This window comes from Lepidochelys olivacea (genome assembly GCF_965140295.1).
Source record: "Lepidochelys olivacea isolate rLepOli2 genome assembly, chromosome: 1".
NCBI lineage: Eukaryota > Metazoa > Chordata > Testudines > Cheloniidae > Lepidochelys > Lepidochelys olivacea.
In genome coordinates, this window is record NC_140411.1 from 4703977 (window position 1) to 4725333 (window position 21357).

Below are 21357 nucleotides of genomic sequence, written 5' to 3' on the forward strand. Positions count from 1 at the left end.
AAGAGCAGACCCTGCACAAGCCAATGTACCTGCTGCTCTGCATTCTGGCACTCACAAAGATCAACACATCTACCTCCATTATGCTGAATGCACTGTGTATATTTGGTTCAATTTCAAAGGGATTACTGTGGGTGGTTGCCTCACTCAGATGTTCTTCATTCACATGGGTTGTATGATGCACTCAGCTATCCTTGTGACAATGGCCTTTGATCACTTTGTCATATGTAATCCTCTGAGATATGCCACCATCCTCACCAATCCATGAATAGCTAAGCTAGGGATAGCGTGTTTGATAAGAGGTGTTCTCTTCATTCTGCCCATGCCCCTGCTCCTGAGCAGACAGCAATTCTGTGCCAACCACATTATTCCTCATGCGTAGTGCGACCACATGGCTGTGGCGAAGATGTTGTGTGGGGACATCACAGTCAACAGGATGTACGGCTTGGTGATAGCATTTGTTGTCATAGTGTTAGACCTTACTCTCATTGCCCTGTCCTACAGTCTGATCATCAGAGCTGTCCTCAGAATCTCCTCCAAGGAAGCCCACCAGAAACTCCTTAACACTTGCACAGCCCATATATGTGTGATACTGATGGCATATCCTCTCTTCCTCTTCTGCACTCTGACATAGCGATTTGGTCAGGGCACTGCTCCTCAAGTTCACATCATCTTGGCCAACCTCTATTTCCTCCTCCTCCTCATGTTCAACCCTATCATTTATGGCATCAAAACAAAAGAGCATTGTGACAAAGTGAGCAAATACACCAGTAGAATGTGCTAGTCTAGGGCCATTGACTTTAAACCTTCCTGACAAGAGGAGGAAAGAATACTGCCTCATCAGTCAAGGGCGCTCTGTCCCAGTTTCAGAGCTCATCTTTGTGGAGAGAGTCTGAGACGCTCCTCACACCTAACATCTTATCACTCCATCACCAAGCACTGCTCTCTCCATTGCTGAGTTCCCTCTCTGAGACCATCACCTGATGTATTTCAGCACTACCCTTCAGCCCCCACCTACCCTGTAACTCAGCCTTTCCTTGACTTCCACACCAAGAGAATATAGTGGCGCTTTCTGATCATAGAATCATAGAGTATCAGGGTTGGAAGGGACCTCAGGAGGTCATCTAGTCCAACCCCTTGCTCAAAGCAGGACCAATCCCCAACTAAATCATCCCCGCCAGGGCTTTGTCAAGCCTGACCTTAAAAATATCTAAGGAAGGAGAGTCCACCACCTCCCTAGGTAACCCATTCCAGTGTTTCACCACCCTCCTAGTGAAAAAGTTTTTTTCTTAATATCCAACCTAAACCTCCCCCACTGCAACTTGAGATGCAAGATGGCTTTCCTTTTGACCCTGTGTGAACATGGTTCTTGATCAGATTGATGAACTACAGCTATGCTTTCTGGTTGCCAAAGACAAAGAAAGCAACTACAATGATGAACAAAGCACCATATAGACCATCCATGACAGGTGTTTATCTAACCTGCTCTTAAAAATCTCCAATGATGGAGATTCCACAACCATCCTAGGCAATTGATTCCAGTGGTTAACCACCCTGAAAGTTAGAAAGTTTTTTTTCCCAATGTCCAACCTAAACCTCTCTTGCCCTACCATCAGATGTTAAGAAGAATAATTTTTTCTCTCTGCTCCTTTTAACAAGCTTTTAGGTACTTGAAAACTGTTATCAGGTCCTCTCTCAGTCTTCTCTTTTCCAGACTAAACAAACCCAATTCTTCCAATCTTCCCTCATAGGTTATATTTTCTAAACCTTTAATAATTTTTGTTGTTCTTCTCTGGACTTTCTCCAATTTGTCCACATCTTTCCTGCAATGTTGTGCCCAGAGCTGGAAACAATACTCCAGTTCAGGCCTAATCAGCGCGGAGTAGAATTCCATCCCAGAATTATGTTTGCTTTTATAAGGGTTGTAGTTGGGTCCCCAGGGGTTGGGTAGCTAGTGGCTAGATCACTGAGAAGGTTGAGTGGAAAGGGGGGAAGGCTGCCCCCCCTTTTCCCTTTGTTCCTGGCCCAGGAACTGTGAGATACTCCCTATTCATATCCTTAAATTTGGGACATGGCCCCAAGAATCCAGGTTCCCCTTAGTTGGGGTCTCTCGATAGGTTCCCCCTTGTTACCTAGAGTGGTAGGAATGGGGGCTTACTTGCTCCCATGGCTGCTGGGCTGGCAGGCTCTGGTTCGTGTCCTCAGATCACCAAGACAAGCTCCTGCCTCCTCACTAGTTAGATCCTGACTGAGCCAGGCTCTTTCCCTTTCTCCCGCCTCCAGGCCTGGCACTGGTTTCAGGTAAAGTGGGGCAGGGCTAGGTGGGCCCAGAGGCTTTCTTTAATCCTTGAGGTGCCTGGCCATCCTTTCCCTGCTCCCTCACTCCCATGACCCCTTTTAGGTTCTGTCCCCACAAACTGTGCTTCCCCCTCCCGGGAGAAGAAGTCTGCATTTACATGGGTTCTCCTGGCCTGGTATTAGACTCAGAAGGAGAAGGGATGGAGGGAAAGGTACCACCTCCTGATTCTGGGATTTGCATCCTTCATACTATGCAGCCATCAGATGGGGATGTGGCCCGTGACTAGGTTAAAGTGGGTGCCCTGGAGGTAATAGCGGAGTGAATCCACAGCCCACTTCACTGCCAACACTTCCTTCTCAATCACAGAATAGGCCTTCTCCCTTGGGAACAGCTTCCTATTGATGTACAGGAAGGGGTGTTCGTTACCTCCTGGGTTAGAACAGCTTCTAGGCCCATGCTGAAGGCATCTGTTTGAAGCAAGAACTCGTTTGTGAAGTCGGGGCTATTCAACACAAGCTCCTGACAGAGCTTGGCCTTTAGGGTTTGGAAAACCTCCTCACAGGCTTTGATCCACTGGATTCTTTTTGGACTCTCATTTTTGAGGAGATTGGTGAGAGGGGCCGCAATGGAGGTGAACCCTGGGATGAAGCAGCTATAGTAACCAGCTAGCCCTAAAAACTGGCATACTTGTTTTGTTTTTTTTTTAAAACAGAGGGGCACATCACTGGAGAGCTTGAAACTTTCCAATAAGGGGTCCCAGCATGTACCCAAGGTGGTCTCATCCCTCCCAAGTTGTCATTTGGTGGGCAGGTGAGGTGGTGTCAGGAAATAAATCGGGGGAGACACGGCTGTCCGACCGATTGTTGGCTGGCACAAACAGGATGACACAAGAGTGCTTTCACTTAAAGCTAAACTTGACTTAGTCTCAAGCACTAACACACATCCGCAACAGGTTAGTAAAACACCCCCAACCCTCAATCATTAGAGAAGCTGAGCATGGCTTTCGAGTGGCACCATAACAGGCTTCTCCTGGCCAGGTTTCCGTCTGCCGGGGGGGACCAAGATGCGTCCAGAGGGAGCATCCCTGAAGAGTCCCTTCTGAGAAGTCCAATTACCTCATTTTTTCCCCTTTATTTATATATTAGTAATACAATGACATATCCCTTAAAGAAAACTTGCTAAGGAAGCAGGTTTAAAAAGGTCAAACAAAGATTTCCTTATGGTCATCAATTTACCAGTTATGTTGTTGTTTCTTTTTTCAGAGTGTCCATGCCTTGGGGTCCTGGCAAACATTCCCAGGGCACATATATACAGACTTCTTGTTTTTCTAAAATACACGCATCAGCAATTTCAACATTCTCAGCAGGAAGGGCGTGGGGTCAAGCTGCCCTGTCTGTGGCACCCAGCCCCTCCACCCCCCTCATCCCCGCCTTTGTTATGCTGAGGCCACTGCATGATCAATTTACGACCTGCTGACTTGGCTACTTTTAGCAATAAGTAAAGATGGCTCAGAACGGCCTGCTAATTGACTACTGTTAGCAACACACAATAGTGATTCAGTACGGCCTGCTAACTTGGCTCCTGTTAGCAACAAGTGATAGTAGTTTAGGTACTTTACTGGTTTGCCAAAATCTCCCTGAACAGATGCTGCCACCGCCCAAGTGCAGAACCCCTGTGAGAACCCAGGAAGACACACTTGGGAAATTCCTTCCTGTGGGGTACCCTCAAGCCTTTCATTCCCCCCCGGGGAAGAGCTGAGAAAGGAATAGAAAAAAAAACAGCAAAATCAGCTGTTGCCACCAGCTATCTAAAAACCATGTGCACAAACCTCTGAAGACACAGAAATCCAATCAGGTTCTTAAAAAGGGTAAATGTTATTGGAACAAGAAAGAAAACACATCTGAAAACTCAGGCTGTTAGGAATTAAACACCAAAAATTGCTTTCCTGGGGTCCATCTTAAGTTTACAAACAAACAAAAACAAAACAAAAATACCTGGGGTTAGCACAGAGGAATCCACAAACCAAAACAAAGAAAATCCCTGATCCCAGTTACCTCAACCTCTCCTCATAAGTCGTGTGCCACAGCCCCTTAATCATAGGACGTCCGCTGGACTCTCTTCAATTTCTCCACATCCCTTCGGTGCTGGAGGACCCAAAACTGGATGGAACATTCCAGATGTGGCCTCACCAGTGCTGAATGGAGGTGAATAATCATTTCCCTCGATCTGCTGGCAATGCTCCTACTAATGCAGCTCAATATTCCCTTAGCCTTCTTGGCAACAAGGGCACACTGCCAACTCATATCCAGCTTCTCGTCCACTGTAATCCTCAGGTCCTTTTCTGCAGAACTGCTGCTTAGCCATTCAGTCCCTCGTCTGTAGCAGTGCATGGGATTCTTCCGTCCTAAGTGCAGGACTCTGCACTTGTACTTGTTGAACCTCATCAGACTTCTTTTGGCCCAATCCTCCAACTTGTCTAGGTCACTCTGGACCCTCTCCCTTCCCTCCAGTGTATCTACCTCTCCCACAGCTTTGTGTCATCCATGAACTTGCTGAGGGTGCAATACATCCCATCATCCAGATAATTAATGAAGATGCTGAACAAAACCAGCCCCAGGACCAACCCCTGGGGCACTCTGCTTCATACAAGCTGCCAACTAGACATCAAGCTGTTGATCACTACCTTTTGATCCAGACAATCTAGCCAGCATTCTATCCACTTTATAATCCATTCTTAGAATCCGTATGTCCTTAACATGCTGGCAAAAATACTGTGGGAGACCTTATTTAAAGCTTTGCTAAGGTCAAGGTATATCATGTCTAATACTTTTCTCATATCCACAGAGCCAGTTATCTCATCATAGAAGGCAATCAGATTCATCAGGCATTATTTACCCTTGGTAAATCCATGCTGACTGTTCTTGATAACCTTTCTCTCCTTCAAGTGCTTCAAAATGGATTCCTTGAGGACCTGTTCCATGATTTTTCCAGGAACTGAGGTGAGGCTGACCTGTCTGTAGTTCCCTGGTTTCTCCTTCTTCCCTTTTTTAAAGATGGGCACTACATTAGCCTTTTTGCAAACATCTGGGACCTCCCCCAATTGCCTCAAATTTTCAAAGAAAACGGCTAATGGCTCTGCAATCACATCAGCCAATTCCCTCATCACCCTTGGTGCATTAGACCTGGACCCATGGACTTGTGCATGTCCAGCTTTTCTAAATAGTCCCTAACCTGTTCTTTCACCACTTAGGGCTGCTCACCTCCTCCCCATGCTGTTCTGCCCAGGAAGTAGTCTAGAAGAGGACCTTGTCTGTGAAATCTGATGCAAAAAATCATTGAGTACTTCAGCTTTTTCCACACCCTCTGTCACTAGGTTGCCTCCCACATTCCTTAAGGGTCCCACCTTCTTCTTCCCCTGACCTTCTTATTGTTGCTAACATATCTGTAGAAACCCTCCTTGTTACCCTTCACATCCCTTGCTACCTGCAACTCCAGTTGTGCTTGGGCATTCCTGATTACACCCCTGCATGCTCGTGAAATATGTTTATACTCCTTCCTAGTCATCTGTCCAAGTTTTCACTTCTCGTAAGCTTCCTTTTTGTGTTTAAGCTCACAGAAGATTTCTCTATTAAGCCAAGCTCGTCGTCCACCCTATTTGCTATTACAGGCTGTCTGGAGGATTCTCAGGAAGGCTCACCAGTTGGAAGATATGCTTCTCCTAAAGCCTGCTATTTTCCCTCATGGAATAGGCCCTCCCAAAACAGCTGTCTAGTCTGAAAGCATCTTGCCTAGTGAGAGTTACCCAGATGTATATGGAATACAGATATGTAATAAAAACAACAAGGAGTCCTTGTGGCACCTTAGAGACTCACACGTTTATTTGGGTATAAGCTTTTGTGGGCTGGAAAGCTTATGCCCAGATAAATTTGTTTATCTCTAAGGTTCCACAAGGACTCCTCTTTGTTTTTGCCGATACAGACTAACATGGTTACTACTCTGAGATATGTAGTTAATATTCATAATTTTGGATACAAAATGATACATGAATAGAAATAGGATAATCATATTCAGAAAATCATAATTTTTCCAATGTCATCTGACATGACCCAACATGCATAAAATGTATCATAGCTGTGCTATTACTGTATCATAATTATTTCACTAGGAAGAATATGAGGTGCAGTGACTCGCAAAGATCAATGGTTCTTTCCACCGGTGAAAGGCCTGAAGTTACAAAGCAACAACAACAGCGGGAAACAAACCTGAGTAAAGGTTGTGACTCCAAGACTTCAGTTCTGTGGCTTGCCATGGCAAAGAGACCTGACACCTGCCCAAATGCACTCTATGTCAGAAATGTCCCAGCATTGACTCTGGACCAACAATCTTAAAAAAAAAAAATGTCAGCAGTGATGCTCATCTGTCCGTGAAACATGCCAATCCTGTCTCCCACCAACCACAGAACTTCTTGCCTGTCCCTGTACACCCTCTGCCTGCAACCACAATCTACAGTGCTGTCTCCTTTTCTCTGTACACCATCCCCCCTACCTCCACAACTCCCAGTACTGCCCGCCTGTCTGTGTACACCCCACTCCCCAACCACATAACCTTCAGTGCTGCCCACCTTGTCTGTGTACATCCCATTCCCTACCCTCCAGCCCCAGTGCTGGCCCCTTGTCCATGTAGCTCCCCCACTCCCACAACTTCCAGCCCTGCCATACAGTGACACCCCTCACCCAGGAATACAACCCCACAGCGACAGCTCACAGAAATAGCTCCACAGATGAGGTTAAACTCAGTGTCTGCCTGCACTGGGGAAAAGGGGAAGATCAGCCTGGACTGCCTTTCTGGGAGTGAAGGGAACCTCAGCAGCAGCTCAGCCTGTGCAGGGAAGGAGAGAGGGACAGACCCAGTGGGACAAAGAGAGGACGTGGAGACTAGAAAGAGCCAGCGTGAGTAACTCTTCCCCCAAATACACAAAGCTTTATATTTATATCTATATTTGAAATATATTTCAGCCCGTTATAAAAGCAGACTCCCGTTCCTGAGGCTGCTTTTCAGTGTTGGCAATTGCTGAGTTTACCATGAGGCTGTAGTGGGGTTGCTCACATGAGGAAGGATTGTCTGGATGGGGGATGGTATCAGAGACAATCTGCTACAGTGTGGTCCATGTTGTGTTACAGTTTGAGACACCCACTGTCCCAAGAGGCCTCATTATGCCTCTTTGGTCTGTTCAGGCAAGTAGGCAAGATGTTGATTCCTCATTTCAGACATTTTAGTACTCTGAGCCACTGTGATCTGGAAACTGCAAGTTCCCCTCCACACACACACTGTGCATTCCTGGAAGACCCCCAGTGAGATTTCCAACATCGCCTGATTTCCTCCAAGCCAGAAACTTGCTTTTCTTTTTAATTTCTTTTGGTGGGTTTTCATACTCTCCAGACTCAGAGATGCAGGGCCATAGAGAGAGGAGACTCCCCTCCCCACAAAAAAAAAATTGTTACCCTAATTGTTTTGAACCTCTAAGCCTATGAGTTTGAAATTTCAGCAACTCTTCTATCAGATTTTCTTTGGTCCAAATGAGCTCACCCATTTTAGACACCATGAGACGACTCAAGTTGATGTCACTGGAGGCTCATAGCTGGTGTAAATCAGGCCAAGTCCCTGCATGTGGTTTATGGTGAACTCCTGCCCAGACTGAGAGTTTGACCATTGATTTCAATGGAACAAAGATTTCAAACCTCAGTGTTTAACTTTCAGCTTCCAGGTGTAAAAATTACAGCTTTGGGTTGTGCTAGAGAGAACTATTCTGTGAGTTTGCTGAAAGAGTCTGAAGGAACTCCCCAGTTCATGTGGTGTTCTGAGACCAATCCTGAAAGACAGGGATTCCAAAACACATCAGCCTGATTTTGCTGTAAGGGAGGCCAGTGTCAATCTGGAGTGACCCAGTGAAGGCAGAATGTGAGAGCAGAATCTGGCCAGTGTGCAGCCCTTCCTTGTTGTGAACCCTCTGGTAACACAGATACCCACTACAGAGGGTTTGGCTGAACTTCCTGTGGGTGCAATGAAGTTGCTGAATTGGAAAACTTGAGTCACCCAAAGGGAAAACCACACAGCCCAAAACAGGAAGCTACTGAGGCAGATAGAAGGACACAGTAAGAGACAAGGAACAGATCTGAAAAACAAATATTTGTCTAAACTATTTACAATACATGTGTTGTTCTAAGTTGACATGATGGTAAATTGCTGCCCAGATGGTTCTGGATTTGAACCCTGGAATGCTCTCTGAGCCCTTAGCACTAACTTTATTGCAGAAATAGGCAACTCACTGAAATCCTGCTCAGCAGAGAGAAGAAATCTCCTTCATGTGATATGAAGGCAGAGCCCTGGGAACTGGAGTATGAATGTCACATGTCTGACACTCGAAGTGCTGGACAGTGACCTTTATGATTCCCCTGAACAGTCCCTGAAGACTCTCAGGTTGGTCAGGACTCCCAGACAGTTCCCTCGTCTCTCTGAGCAGCAGGATGAGCAGAAAATGGACCCTGGAGATCTTCATTTTGAGAGCCTCCCCTGGGAGTGGGTATATATCTGGCAGCTTCCAAATGTTGTAATAGTTCATCTACTATCTGCATCAGGTAAGGATGCAATTTCAATCCTGTGTTGATCTTTCAGAAATTGACGCAGAAATGGGTTGTGAAGTCATGCATAAGAACTAGTACATTGGGACTTCTCCACTAGATACATTCATGGAGGATAGGTTGATCAATGGCTGTTAGCCAAGATGTTCAGGGATGCAACCCCATGTTCTGGGTGTCCCTAGCTTCTGACTGCCCTATGATGGGACTGGATGACAGGAGATGGATTCCTCAATACCTGCCCTCTTCTGTTCTTTCCCTCTGAAGCACCTGGCATTGGCCACTGCCAGAAGACAGGATACTGGACTAGATGAACCATTGGTCTGACCCAGTATGGCTGTTCATATGTTCTCATTTGAGTCTTCTTTTTCTTCTGTGGGAGCTGGACCACATAGTTGATGAGGACCACATGCCTCACTACCTCAAATGGTCCCTGACATTGAACCAGTAATTTGAACAGTAAATTTGGTAGTAACAATAACACTCAATCACCCAGTCTGAACACTCACAGCTGGACCCCTTTTTATAGGCCTTCTCTTGTACCTGTTGTGCATTTAGCAAAATACTTCTAGCAAATGTCCATAAACTATTGAGTCAATTTCTTAATTGAACAATGTATTGGACTATCTTCATTGCCTGTGGTTTTTCATCTTCCCTGTTTCTCCAAGCAAGACTGGAAAGCCTTGAGGATGCTTCCAATACAACAGTTCAAAGGGAGAAAACTCAGAAGCTTGAAGCACCTTCCTCATAGCAAAAAAGAGACTGGGGAAAAGTTGGTCCCAGTGTTTGGAATTAGAGGAAACAAACTTCTTAAATGTCGCCATCAAAGTTCTGCGAAGTCTCTCTACCAACCCATCAGTTCTTAGTGTTTTTACCCTTAGTAGAATGCACAGTAATTTCATTAGTTGTAAATTGAAGTTAGGTCCTTGATCAATAAGGATTTCTCGAGGTTTTGCCACTCTGTAGAGGTATCTCATGAGCTGATTTGGCTCATAACCAGGGTGCTTGGCCTTGGAGCCTTGAGGCACCTTCCTGACAGAAAAAATAAGGTGGGGGAATAGTTGGTCCTAGTGTTTGGGATCTGAGGCTACAAACATATTTAATGTCACTATCAAAGTTCTGTGAAATCATTCTACCAACGCTGAGTTTGAAAATGGAAGATCGAGGTTCTTAGTGTCTGTATCCTTAGTAGTCCTTGATCAGTAAGGATTTCTTGGGGTATTGGCACCCAGGAGAAGAATTTCATAAACTCTTTTGCTCTTTTGTCTCATAGTACTATGCCTAGAGTGTAATAAAAATAGCTTTGTGCCTTTGTCACTGAACTGTGCCTGTGGTCTTTATGCGTAACACTGAGGTCTGTTGAATTAGCCAGTTGCCATATCAGTGCATTTTGATAAAACTGGAGTTCCAAGGACAGAAGCACTGAGTAGTCTGAACAGCATTACCAAAGCAACAATGTTCCAGCCTTCAGCACTTAACAATGGCCGGCTGACACTCTGAGCCCAGGGATGAACAACTCTACGGTCTGGAGCCAGTCAGCGACTGTTGTGCCTCCTGCCCAAAGTGCGGCCACTGCCTCAGTCGCTGGGGTTCCACCACTTCCCCATTCACCGCAGCGAGTTGTTCACAGGGTTGGCTAAGGATAAGATTATGTCACAGATTCCGTGACTTTCAGAGACCTCCATGACATTTTTCACTTCAGCTCAGGGGCTGGAGAGCCATAGCTGTGAGCTAGTGTGGCCCCGAGCTCCCAGCTGCCATAGTTGGCCAAGGACCTAGAAGCTCTCTGCCACTGCGGGTGGCAGGGGGACCATCAGCTCTGAGATGGCACAGGTGGTGGAGACCCCTGTAACTCTGTGATGCTGGGGATGCCTCAGGAGCTCTGGACCTCTCAGATGCTGGGTTTCAGGTGGAGGCCACAGAGCTCTGAGCTGCTGGTACTGGTACTTGTATCCTGATTGAGGGTTGGCAGGTATTTGAAACAAAAATGCGGTGGATAACAGTTTTTAAAATAGCCCAAAAGAAGCCCAAAATATATGTAGTGTAAAAATAACAGTAAGATTATTATGTTATTAATTTGTAATTGCATTCAATGATGGTAGTCAAAGTCCATATTTTGAGTTGAATTAATTTGTTACTGTTAGTTTCTAAAAGGCAATATTTCTTCTTCCCAGTCTTCATCGGAAGTAGAATGCTTCTTCTGATGGCCAGCAATGAAAGAGCAAACAAGCCAAGTTTACTAAAGTTTCTGTCCCCAGTGGCATCCATGTGTTCGAGACCTATCAAAAACTGCTCTACTTGACTGTTCTCAGTATGAGGTTAGTGAACCATAGGCAAAATGCTCCACTAATGTTTTAACTGTCCAAGGTATCCAGAAAACTATGCCAACAATGAGATATTAGCCGAACCAGGTTATGAAGGACTTAGCACTGAATGAGATTCCATCACCAGGACATTTTGTGGGAATCTCTATTTCATCTGCTTCACAAACTACTTCACTTCTCCAAGATGAAATCTCTATGCCTACTTTTGATGTCTTTGACAGAGGGAATTGTTATTGTGTATTTTGAAAGTTCCAGTTGAAAGTGACTCTAAAACCAACTGTGTAAAGTGCTAAGTTATTGGACTCCAAGAGAATGACATAGTTTAACACAGAAATCTGTTTGCTGGAGTTTTCAGAATCCCCAGCAGGGGCAACTTAACTATTTCACTCCTCACCGTGTCAGGAATGAAGCAATGAGAACACAACAATTCTGTAGATCAAGGATCAAATCCAAGTAAGCATGCTCTTGTCTAACACTGCAGGTTATTAGATTTAAGAACACAGAGACATAAGCAATAGGTTTAGAACATTATCGAATCATGAAATCATAGAAGATTAGGGTTGGAAGAGAACTCAGGAGGTCATCTAGTCCAACCTCCTGCTCAAAGCAGGACCAACCCCAACTAAATCATCCCAGCCAGGACTTTCTCAAGCTGGCCCTTAAAAACTCAAAGGATGGAGATTCCACCACTTCCCTAGATAACCCATTCCAGATATTTACCTAGCAGCTGGATCACTATTGAGTGATTGGCCTGGTGCTCACCTGCTGGGGAGAAAGGATGCCAGAAAAATGTCTCTAAAGATAGATTCAGAAAACTGCTCCAAAGTATACTGTGTTACCTAATCTTTTATAATTTCTGCAAAACACATAGGTCATAATGACCCCTACTGGACCATCACTTTTCCTAACTATCAATAAACCTCTAATATCACAAGCATCTGGACTCATGGTTTTCATTCACTTATCTTCTTTCATTGTCACTTATTTACATGTCTGTCTCCTTCTCCCATTCTGATTGGGGAACCTGTCATCTAGATTTTGACCTTGCATCTAAAAGCCTGCTTTTCAATTAACCCTTAACTATGTGGTCTTCTATTGTATTAATTCATAGTTGCTCAGTAACACAGTCCAGTTCTCAAAACCCTACAGTTTCACAACTCTCACTATCAGGCTCTAATACAATGTCCTCAATTTCTGCAGCAACTTTCCTGTGTTAGCACCTTTCAAGTGAAACATTTGATATTTCCTTCAGGCATACTGAAGGATTGGACGTAGAAAAGTCAGGTAAACTTTCTGACTAGATCATTGTACAAAGGATAAACAAGTTCAACATTGTAGTTTCTTAATCTGTCTTTGGCTATCAGAATGCATAACTTTAGTTTGTTGAACTGATCAAGAACCCTGTTCACACAGGGTCTAATGCAAAGTCACCTTACATCAGAAAATTGCAGTATATTCTCTTGGTGTGAAAGTAACAGAAAGGATGAGTGACAGGGTTCAGCTGGGGAGGGGACTGATGAGTGATGCCTGACAGAGACCAGGTGATGGTCAGATTGAGGGAACTCAGCAACGGAGAGAGCAGTGCTTGGTGATGGAGTTATAAGACATTAGGTGTGAGGAACTCTGACTGTGAACTTCCATAGTGTTGAGCTCACCCAAATTGGGACAGAACATCCTTGATTAACAAGGCAATATATTTTCCCAGTCAGGTTTAAAATAATTACCCCCAGCAATCACCTTCTGCAGGTATATTTGCCCACTTTCTCACGAAGCTCTTTGGTTTTGACCCCATAAATGATAGGGTTGAACATGGGAGGGACGAGGAAGTACAGGGTTGCCAAGATGATGTGAATGTGGGTAGCTATGCCTTGACCAAACCGGTGTGTCAGAGAGGAGAACAGCAAGAGAATACAAGACATGAGCATCACACAGATATGGGATGTGCAGGTGTTGAGGGCTTTCTGGCAGGCTTTCTTGGAGGATATTCTGATGATGGCCCTGATGATCAGACCATAGGACAGGGCAACGAGCAACAGGTCTAACCCAATGACTACAAATGCTATCACCAAGCCGTACATCCTGTTGACTGTAATGTTTCCACATGACATCTTCGCCACAGCCATGTGGTCACAGTACATATGAGGAATAATACGGTTGGCACAGAATGGGAGCCTGCTCAGGAGCAGGGGCAGGGGCAAAATGAAGAGAAACGCTCTTATCAAACCCACTAGCCCCAGCTTAGCTATCCGTGCATTGGTGAGGATGGTGGAATATCTCAGAGGGTTACATATGGCAACATAGCGATCAAAGGCCATTGTCATGAGAACAGCTGACTGCATAACAGAAACTGCATGAAGGAAGAACATCTGGATGAGGCAGCCACCCATAGTAATGCCTTTCAAATTGAACCAAAATATACACAGTGCCCTTGGTATGACGGAGGTAGACAAGCTGATGTCTGTGAGCGCCAGCATGCAGAGCAGCAGGTACATCGGCTTGTGCAGGGTCTGCTCTTTGCCTACAACAAACAGAAGCATGAAATTTCCCAACAGGCTGATGATGTAGCACATAAAGAGAGGGATGGAAATCCAGATGTGGGCAGCTTCCAGGCCAGGGATGCCCATTAGGATGAATGTTGAAGGGCCAGAAGGGGTGAGGTTGAAAGCTGCCATGAAGAGTTTGATGTGTCAATCAGGCTGCAAAATGCTCAAAGTATCTGTGAAGGAAGAAAAGAAGAGCAATGAGATTTAAACACTTTATCATGGCTATGTCTACACTATGAAATTCGGTCAAATTTATAGAAGTCGGTTTTGTAGAAAGCGTTTTTGTACAGTCGATTGTGTGTGTCCCCATGCAAATGCTCTAAGTGCATTTAGTCAGCATTTAGTCGGTGGAGTGAGACCACAGTACTGAGGCAACCGTCGACTTCCGGAGTGTTGCACTGTGGGTAGCTATCCCACAGTTCCCGCAGTCTTCGCTGCCCATTTTAATTCTGGGTAGAAATCCCAGTGCCTGATGGGACTAAAACATTGTCACGGGTGGTTCTCGGTACATATCGTCAGGCCCCCCTTCTCTCCCTCCCTCCATGAAAGCAACGGCAGACAATCGTTTTGTGCCTTCTTTCCTGGATTACTCAGGCAGACGCCATACCACGGCAAGCATGGAGCCCACTCAGCTCACCGTCACCATATGTCTCCTGGGTGCTGGCAGACGTGGTACTGCATTGCTACACTGCAGCAGCTCACTGTCTGGTATGACTGTATGTATGGTAGCCATCGTCACTGTACTCCAGCGTGCTCTTTTATCCAACCTCGGTGAGGTCGGTCAGAGGCGCCTGGAAAAACGTGGGAGTGACTCAGCCAGGTCATTTCCCTTTTAAATTTCGTCTCATGGCGATTCAGTCCTGCCGGCAGTCCTACTGTACCGTCTTCTAATGAGCAGCCAGGAGACGACCATGGCCAGCAGTCATACTGCACCGTCTGCTGCCAGCAAGATGTATAAAGATAGAGGAAGTGGCTCGAAACAAGAAATAAACCAGATTTGTTTTGTATTCATTTTCTCCTCCCTTCCTCCCTCCCTCCATGAAATCAACGGCCTGCTAAACCCAGGGTTTTGAGTTCTATCCTTGAGGGGGCCATTCTGTTTCTCCTTGATGCAAAGCCACCCCCTTTGTTGATTTTAATTCCCTGTAAGCCAACTCTGTAAGCCATGTCATCAGTTGCCCCTCCCTCCATCAGAGCAATGGCAGACAATCATTCCGCGCCTTTTTCAGTACAGACGCCATTGCACTGGGAACATAGGGTGCTCAGATCACTGCAGCAATTATGAGCACTATAAATACCGCGCGCATTATCCAACAGGATATGCAGACCCATAACCTGCAAGAAAAGCGAAACCAGGTGAGGAGGAGGCAACTGTAGCGCGGTGACGAGAGTGATGAGGACATGGACATAGACTTCTCACAAAGAACGGGCCCTGCAACGTGCACATCATGGTGTCAATTGGGCAGGTTCATGGCACTGAACACTGACTCTGGGCCCGGGAAACAAGCACAGACTGGTGAGACCACATAGTGTTGCAGGTCTGGGACAATTCCCAGTGGCTGCGAAACTTTTGCATGCATAAGGGCACTTTAATGTAACTTTGTGACTTGCTTTCCCCTGCCCTGAAGCGCAAGAATACCAAGATGAGAGCAGCCCTCACAGTTAAGAAGCGAGTGGCAATAGCTCTGTGGAAGCTTGCAATGCCAGACAGCTACCAGTCAGTCAGGAATCAATTTGGAGTAGACAAATCTACTGTGGGGGCTGATGTGATGTAAGTAGCCAACGCTATCACTGAACTGCTGATATTGTAGTGACTCTTGGAAATGTGCAGGTCATAGTGGATGGCTTTGCTGCAATGGGAATTCCCTAAGTGTGGTGGGGCCATAGACGGAACCCATATCCCTATCTTGGCACCGGAGCACCAAGGCAGCAAGTACATAAACCGCAAGGGGTATTTTTCAATGGTGCTGCAAGCACTGGTGGATCACAAGGGACGTTTCACCAACATCAGTGTGGGATGTCCGGGAAAGGTACATGATGCTCGCCTCTTCAGGAACGCTGGTCTGCTTCAACAGCTGCAGCAAAGGACTTACTTTCCATATCAGAAAATAACTGTTGCACATGTTGGAATGCCTATAGTTATCCTTGGGGACCCAGCCTACCCCTTAATGCCATGGCTCATGAAGCCATACACAGGCACCCTCAACAGTAGTTAGGAGCAGTTCAACTACAGGCTGAGCAAGTGCAGAATGGTGGTAGAATGTGCATTTGGATGTTTAAAGGCGCACTGGCGCAGTTTACTGACTCGGTTAGACCTCAGTGAAACCAATATTCCCACTGTTATTACTGCTGGCTGTGCGCTCCACAATATCTGTGAGAGTAAGGGGTAGAAGTTTATGGCAGGGTGGGAGGTTGAGGCAAATCGCCTGCAGCCAGACACCAGGGCAGTTCAAAGAGTAGAGGAGAGCACAGTGTGCATCAGAGAAGCTTTGAAAACCAGTTTCAGGAATGGCCAGGCTACGGTGTGAAAGTTCTGTTTGTTTCTTCTTCATGGAAACCCCCCACCTCCTGGGTACACTCTACTTTCCTGTAAGCTAAGCACCCTCCCCTCCCCCCTTCAATCACCACTTGCAGAGGCAATAAAGTCATTGTTGCCACATTCATGCATTCTTTATTTATTCATCACACAAATAGGGGGATAACTGCCAAGGTAGCCCAGGAGGGGTGGTGGAGGAGGGAAGGACAAGGCCACACAACGTTTTAAAACTTATTGAATGCCAGCCTTCTGTTGCTTGGGCAATCCTCTGGGGTGGAGTGGCTGCATGGCCGGAGGCCCCCCACTGCGTTCTTGGGCATCTGGGTGAGGAGGCTATGGAACTTGGGGAGGAGGGCGGTTGGTTACACAGGGGCTGTAGCAGCCGTCTGTGCTCCTGTTGCCTTTCCTGCAGCTCAGCCATACGCTGGAGCATATGAGTTTGATCCTCCAGCAGCCTGAGCATTGACTCCTGCCTTCTTTCAGCAAGCTGACACCACCTACCATCTTCAGCCCGCAACCTCTCCTCACGGTCATATTGTGTTTTCCTGCACTCTGACATTGTCTGCCTCCACGTATTTTGCTGTGCTCTGTCAATGTGGGAGGACAGCATGAGGTTAGAGAACATTTCATCACAAGTTCATTTTTTTTTGCCTTCTAATCTTCGCTAGCCTCTGGGAAGGAGAAATACATGCAGCTGGTGGAGGAAAAAAAAGGGAGAGTGGTAGTTAAAAAAGACACTTTTCATAGAACAATGTGTACACTCTTTCACGGTAAACCTTGCTGTTAACATTACATAGCACATGTGCTTTCATTACAAGGTCGCACTTTTCCTCTTTTATTGAGGGTATGACGGTTTGGTGTGAGAGATCACTCACACAGGACTGGGCAGCAGAATTTGGCTTGCAGGCAGCCATGGTAAGCCACAGTCTTTTGGCTTCTTTAACCTTCATAACATGTGGGAATGGTTTCAAAGAGCAGCACCCTCATTCCCCATATGAAGTAGCCATTGGGTTGGCCATTAAAAATGGGTTGGCCCTTTAAAAGGAGGGGCTGCGGTTTCTGGGTTCACGTGCAGCAGAAACCCAACTAACCCTCCCCACACACACACCCAATTCTCTGGGATGATGGCTTCACACACACACACACACCCACTGCGTGGCTAACAGCAGGGAAGATTTCTGTTCAGCCACAGGCAAACAGCCCAGCAGGAACGGGCACCTCTGGCTGTCCACTTACTAAAACCACCCTATTGCAACCAGGTGACCGTGAATGATATCACTCTCCTGAGGGTAACACAGAGAGATAAAGAATGGATGTTGTTTGAATACCATCAAACACCAGGACCATATGCTGCAATGTTTTATTCCGCAATGATTCCTGACTACATGCTACTGGCCTGGCATGGTAAAGTGTCCTACCATGGAGGACGGAATAAGGCTGCCCTCCCCAGAAACCTTTTGCAAAGGCTTTGGGAGTACATCCAGGAGAGCTTTATGGAGATGTCCCTGGAGGATTTCCGCTCCATCCCAGACATGTTAACAGACTTTTCCAGTAGCTGTACTGGCCACGAGTTCCAGGGCAAATTAATAATTAAACACGCTTTCTTTTAAACCATGTATAATATTTACAAAGGTACACTCACCAGAGGTCCTTTCTCCACCTTCAGGGTGCAGGAGCTCGCCTTGGGTGGGTTCAGGGGGTACAGAGTCCTGGTCCAGGGTGATAAACAGATCCTGGCTGTTGGGGAAACCGGTTTCTCTGCTTCCTTGCTGTGAGCTATCTACAACCTCCTCCTCATCATCCTCTTCCTCACCCCCAAAACCCGCTTCCGTGTTGCCTCCCACTCCTTGGATGGAGTCAAAGCACAGGGTTGGGGTAGTGGTGGCTGCACCCCCTAGAATGACATGCAGCTCATCATAGAAGAGGCATGTCTGGGGCTCTGAACTGGAGCGGCCGTTTGCTTCTCTGGTTTTTTGGTAGGCTTGCCTGAGCTCCTTAATTTTCAAGCGGCACTACTGCGGGTCCCTGTTATAGCCTCTGTCCTTCATGCCATTGGAGATTTTTTCAAATATTTTGGCATTTCGTTTTTTCAAACGGAGTTCTGCCAGCATGGATTCATCTTCCCATACAGCGATCAGATCCCGTACCTCCTGTTCGGTCCATGATGGAGCTCTTTGGCGACTCTGGGACTGCATGGTCTCCTGTATGGTGAGCTCTGCATGGTGACCTCTGCAGGTGAGCTCACCACGCTGGCCAAACAGGAAATGAGATTCAAAAATTCGCGGGCCTTTTCCTGTCTACCTGGCCAGTTCATCTGAGTTGAGAGTGCTGTCCAGAGCGGTCACAACTGAGCACTCTGGGATAACTCCCGGAGGCCAATACCATCGAATTGTGTCCACAGTACCCCAAATTCGACCCGGCAAGGCCGATTTCAGCGCTAATCCCCTCGTCGGGGGTGGAGTAAGTAAATTGATTTGAAGAGCCCTTTAAGTCGACAAAAAGGGATTTGTCGTGTTGATGGGTACAGGGTTAAATCGATTTAGCACTGCTAAATTCAACCTAAAGTCATAGTGTAGACCAGGCCATATATATTACTGTCACGGAGTCATCGGGTGATACTCTGGAACTACTCACTATGAAACTAGTCAGGACTCTGGGTGAGCATGCCTCCTCTCTCTGAGCATACTGTCTCCAAGACAAGAATCTTACACAGCTTCAAGCTTCCTGGGTCTGACCTCAGAGCATTCAGCTCTTCCACACTGTGCACTTCCCGCAGCAAATCTGCACAGGCGGGGCTCCTGGGGAAGCCCGAGGGTCCTGCACCCCAACTCCACAGTCAGACATGACTCTCAGCCAGCTGGTAAAGCAGAAGGTTTACTAATCAACAAGAACACAGCATAGAACAGAGCTTCCTATTACAGACATCAGTGAATTTCAGCCAAGTCCATCTTGGGAATCCTGAGCCAGATGCCCTGGATTCCCCCTTTTTCAGTCCCTGATGCAGACTGCCAGCTTCCAGCCACCTGACCTCTGACACCCCCCTTGATGCTCCTCCTCCTTCTGTTTGTCTCGCTTCCCGGGCAAAAGGTGTCACCTGGTTTCATAACCCCTCCTGGGTCTCAGGTTACATAGGTGCAAATAACTGGGCAGCCTCACCTGCCCTGGGGGCCTCAGCAAAATCACACACCCAGTTCCCACCACCAAAGTATTGATGCAGTACACAGGGAAGCTACGGTACACACGGTAATAGTATAGGACAGTAAGACTCACATGCAACTTAACAAGATGAATAAAACCCCACTTCTTCCAAATTACAATAAACATTTTATAGTTATTTACAATTTGGAAAAGGCTGAACAGTGAGGTGGCAACATTGACAGATGGCACCAGATTATTTAGGTCACCGTGAAGTCCAGAGAACTTCTCAGAGGGAGCTAAGCAAACCAGGTGAATGGGCAGCAGGATGGCAGATGATCTCCCACGTCACTAAATGCAACATTTATGCCCTTTGGAGGGAAAAGATTGAACTCCTCAAAGACCTTACAAGGTTGTAATTTAACTGTATGAACTCAGGACAGGGAGCTGGGCATCATGGTACACAGCTCTGTGGAACCCTGCTCACAGTGCAAGTATGGCCAGAAACTAAGCAAAACATTGGGATCCAGGAGGAGTGGGATGGGGAATCCAAAGTAAATGCTATGCCATGAGATCCGTCAGCCAATGTTTCACCTTTCTCTGGACTCCTCTGTGTAGTACTGGGGGGCCCTTCTCACACAGGATATTGCAGAACTAGAGGGGTTCAGGGAAGAGCAATGAAAATGATCAAGAGGCTGGGGAAACTCTCATACAGAGAGAGGTTGAAAAGACTGGGATTGTTAACTTTCAAAGGAGATAAATAAAAGGGGATATGGGAAAAGTCTATAAAATACTGACTGATAGATAACAGATTGAGACTCTAATCTCCTTGTCTCTTAACACAATCTGAAGAGGACATTTGATTCAACTGAAACGTGGCAAATTCAAAACAGATGGAAAAATATGCCTAAGTGCCTAAGTAGGAGCTTATTGCCACAAAAGATAGTTGAGACCATGAGCTAAGAAGGATCAGGTAGAGCTTGTAAATTTGCATGGATAGTGAGACTATTCAGTTACAATAGGTACAGCTAAATAAATATTTGAAAAACCTACATGCCCACATGTTTCAGGGCATAAGAAAATCTGTACAAGTTAGGTATTAGGGTGACACCCTCAGAACGGTGTCTCAGATAATACCTGTAATTTATGTCTCATTCAAAGCTCGGTGCCTGCAAGAAAGTCTCTCATCAAAAGAAACAAGGGAAGTAACAGACATGCAGGCCTGTAGCCATAAATACCAAGACCCTTTTGGCCTTTATGCCCATTCTGTTGAGCACAAAGTCATAGCCCAGCATGATTATGTCTGTTTGGCTCCTTTTCAATATAGGACTTGTATCGTGGATGAGACCTGTGGTCCAGCTAGTCCACGGCCCTCTCTCTGGGTGTAAGAAGAGATACATGTCAGCAATTCATCTGACTACCTTTCTCATGCCTGAAATTTGCAGATGATACAAAAATTGGTGATCATAAATAATGAAGGGGACAGGTCACGCATTCAGAGCAATCTGAATTTGTTGGTCAATTGAGTCAAAGCAAACAGTTATGTTCTAATCTAGGAACCAAGAATGTAGGTGATGCTTACACAATGCGGGAATATCACGGGAAGTGCAATGGCTGTGAACAAGACTTGGGGGCATAAAGAGATAATTTTCTAAATATGAGCTTTCCCTGCAGCGAAAAGAGCCAATGTTAACCTGGGTATCTCAAGGAGAGGTTGATGAATGCAAAGTAATAAACATTGGAAAGCATAACCCCAACTATACATATAAAATGATGGGGTCTAAATTAGCTGTTACCACTCAAGAAAGAGATCTTGGAGCCATTGTGGATAGTTCTCTGAAAACATCCACTCAACGCGCAGTGACAGACAAAAAGACAAACAGAATGT

The 21357-nt window shown here is 46.1% G+C and overlaps 1 protein-coding gene across 1 annotated transcript; it reads right to left on the bottom strand.

The window, feature by feature from the left end:
• Positions 1-12988: 12988 nt before the first annotated feature.
• On the bottom strand, positions 12989-20107 carry LOC311515437 (olfactory receptor 52N2-like; the record flags this gene model as incomplete). Its single annotated transcript, XM_084618496.1, has 2 exons — positions 20064-20107; positions 12989-13971 (listed from the first exon to the last, which is right to left on the bottom strand). Exon 2 carries the CDS (start codon positions 13925-13927, stop codon positions 12989-12991), a length of 939 nt encoding a protein of 312 aa, XP_084474622.1. The 5' UTR covers positions 13928-13971; positions 20064-20107.
• Positions 20108-21357: the final 1250 nt, after the last annotated feature.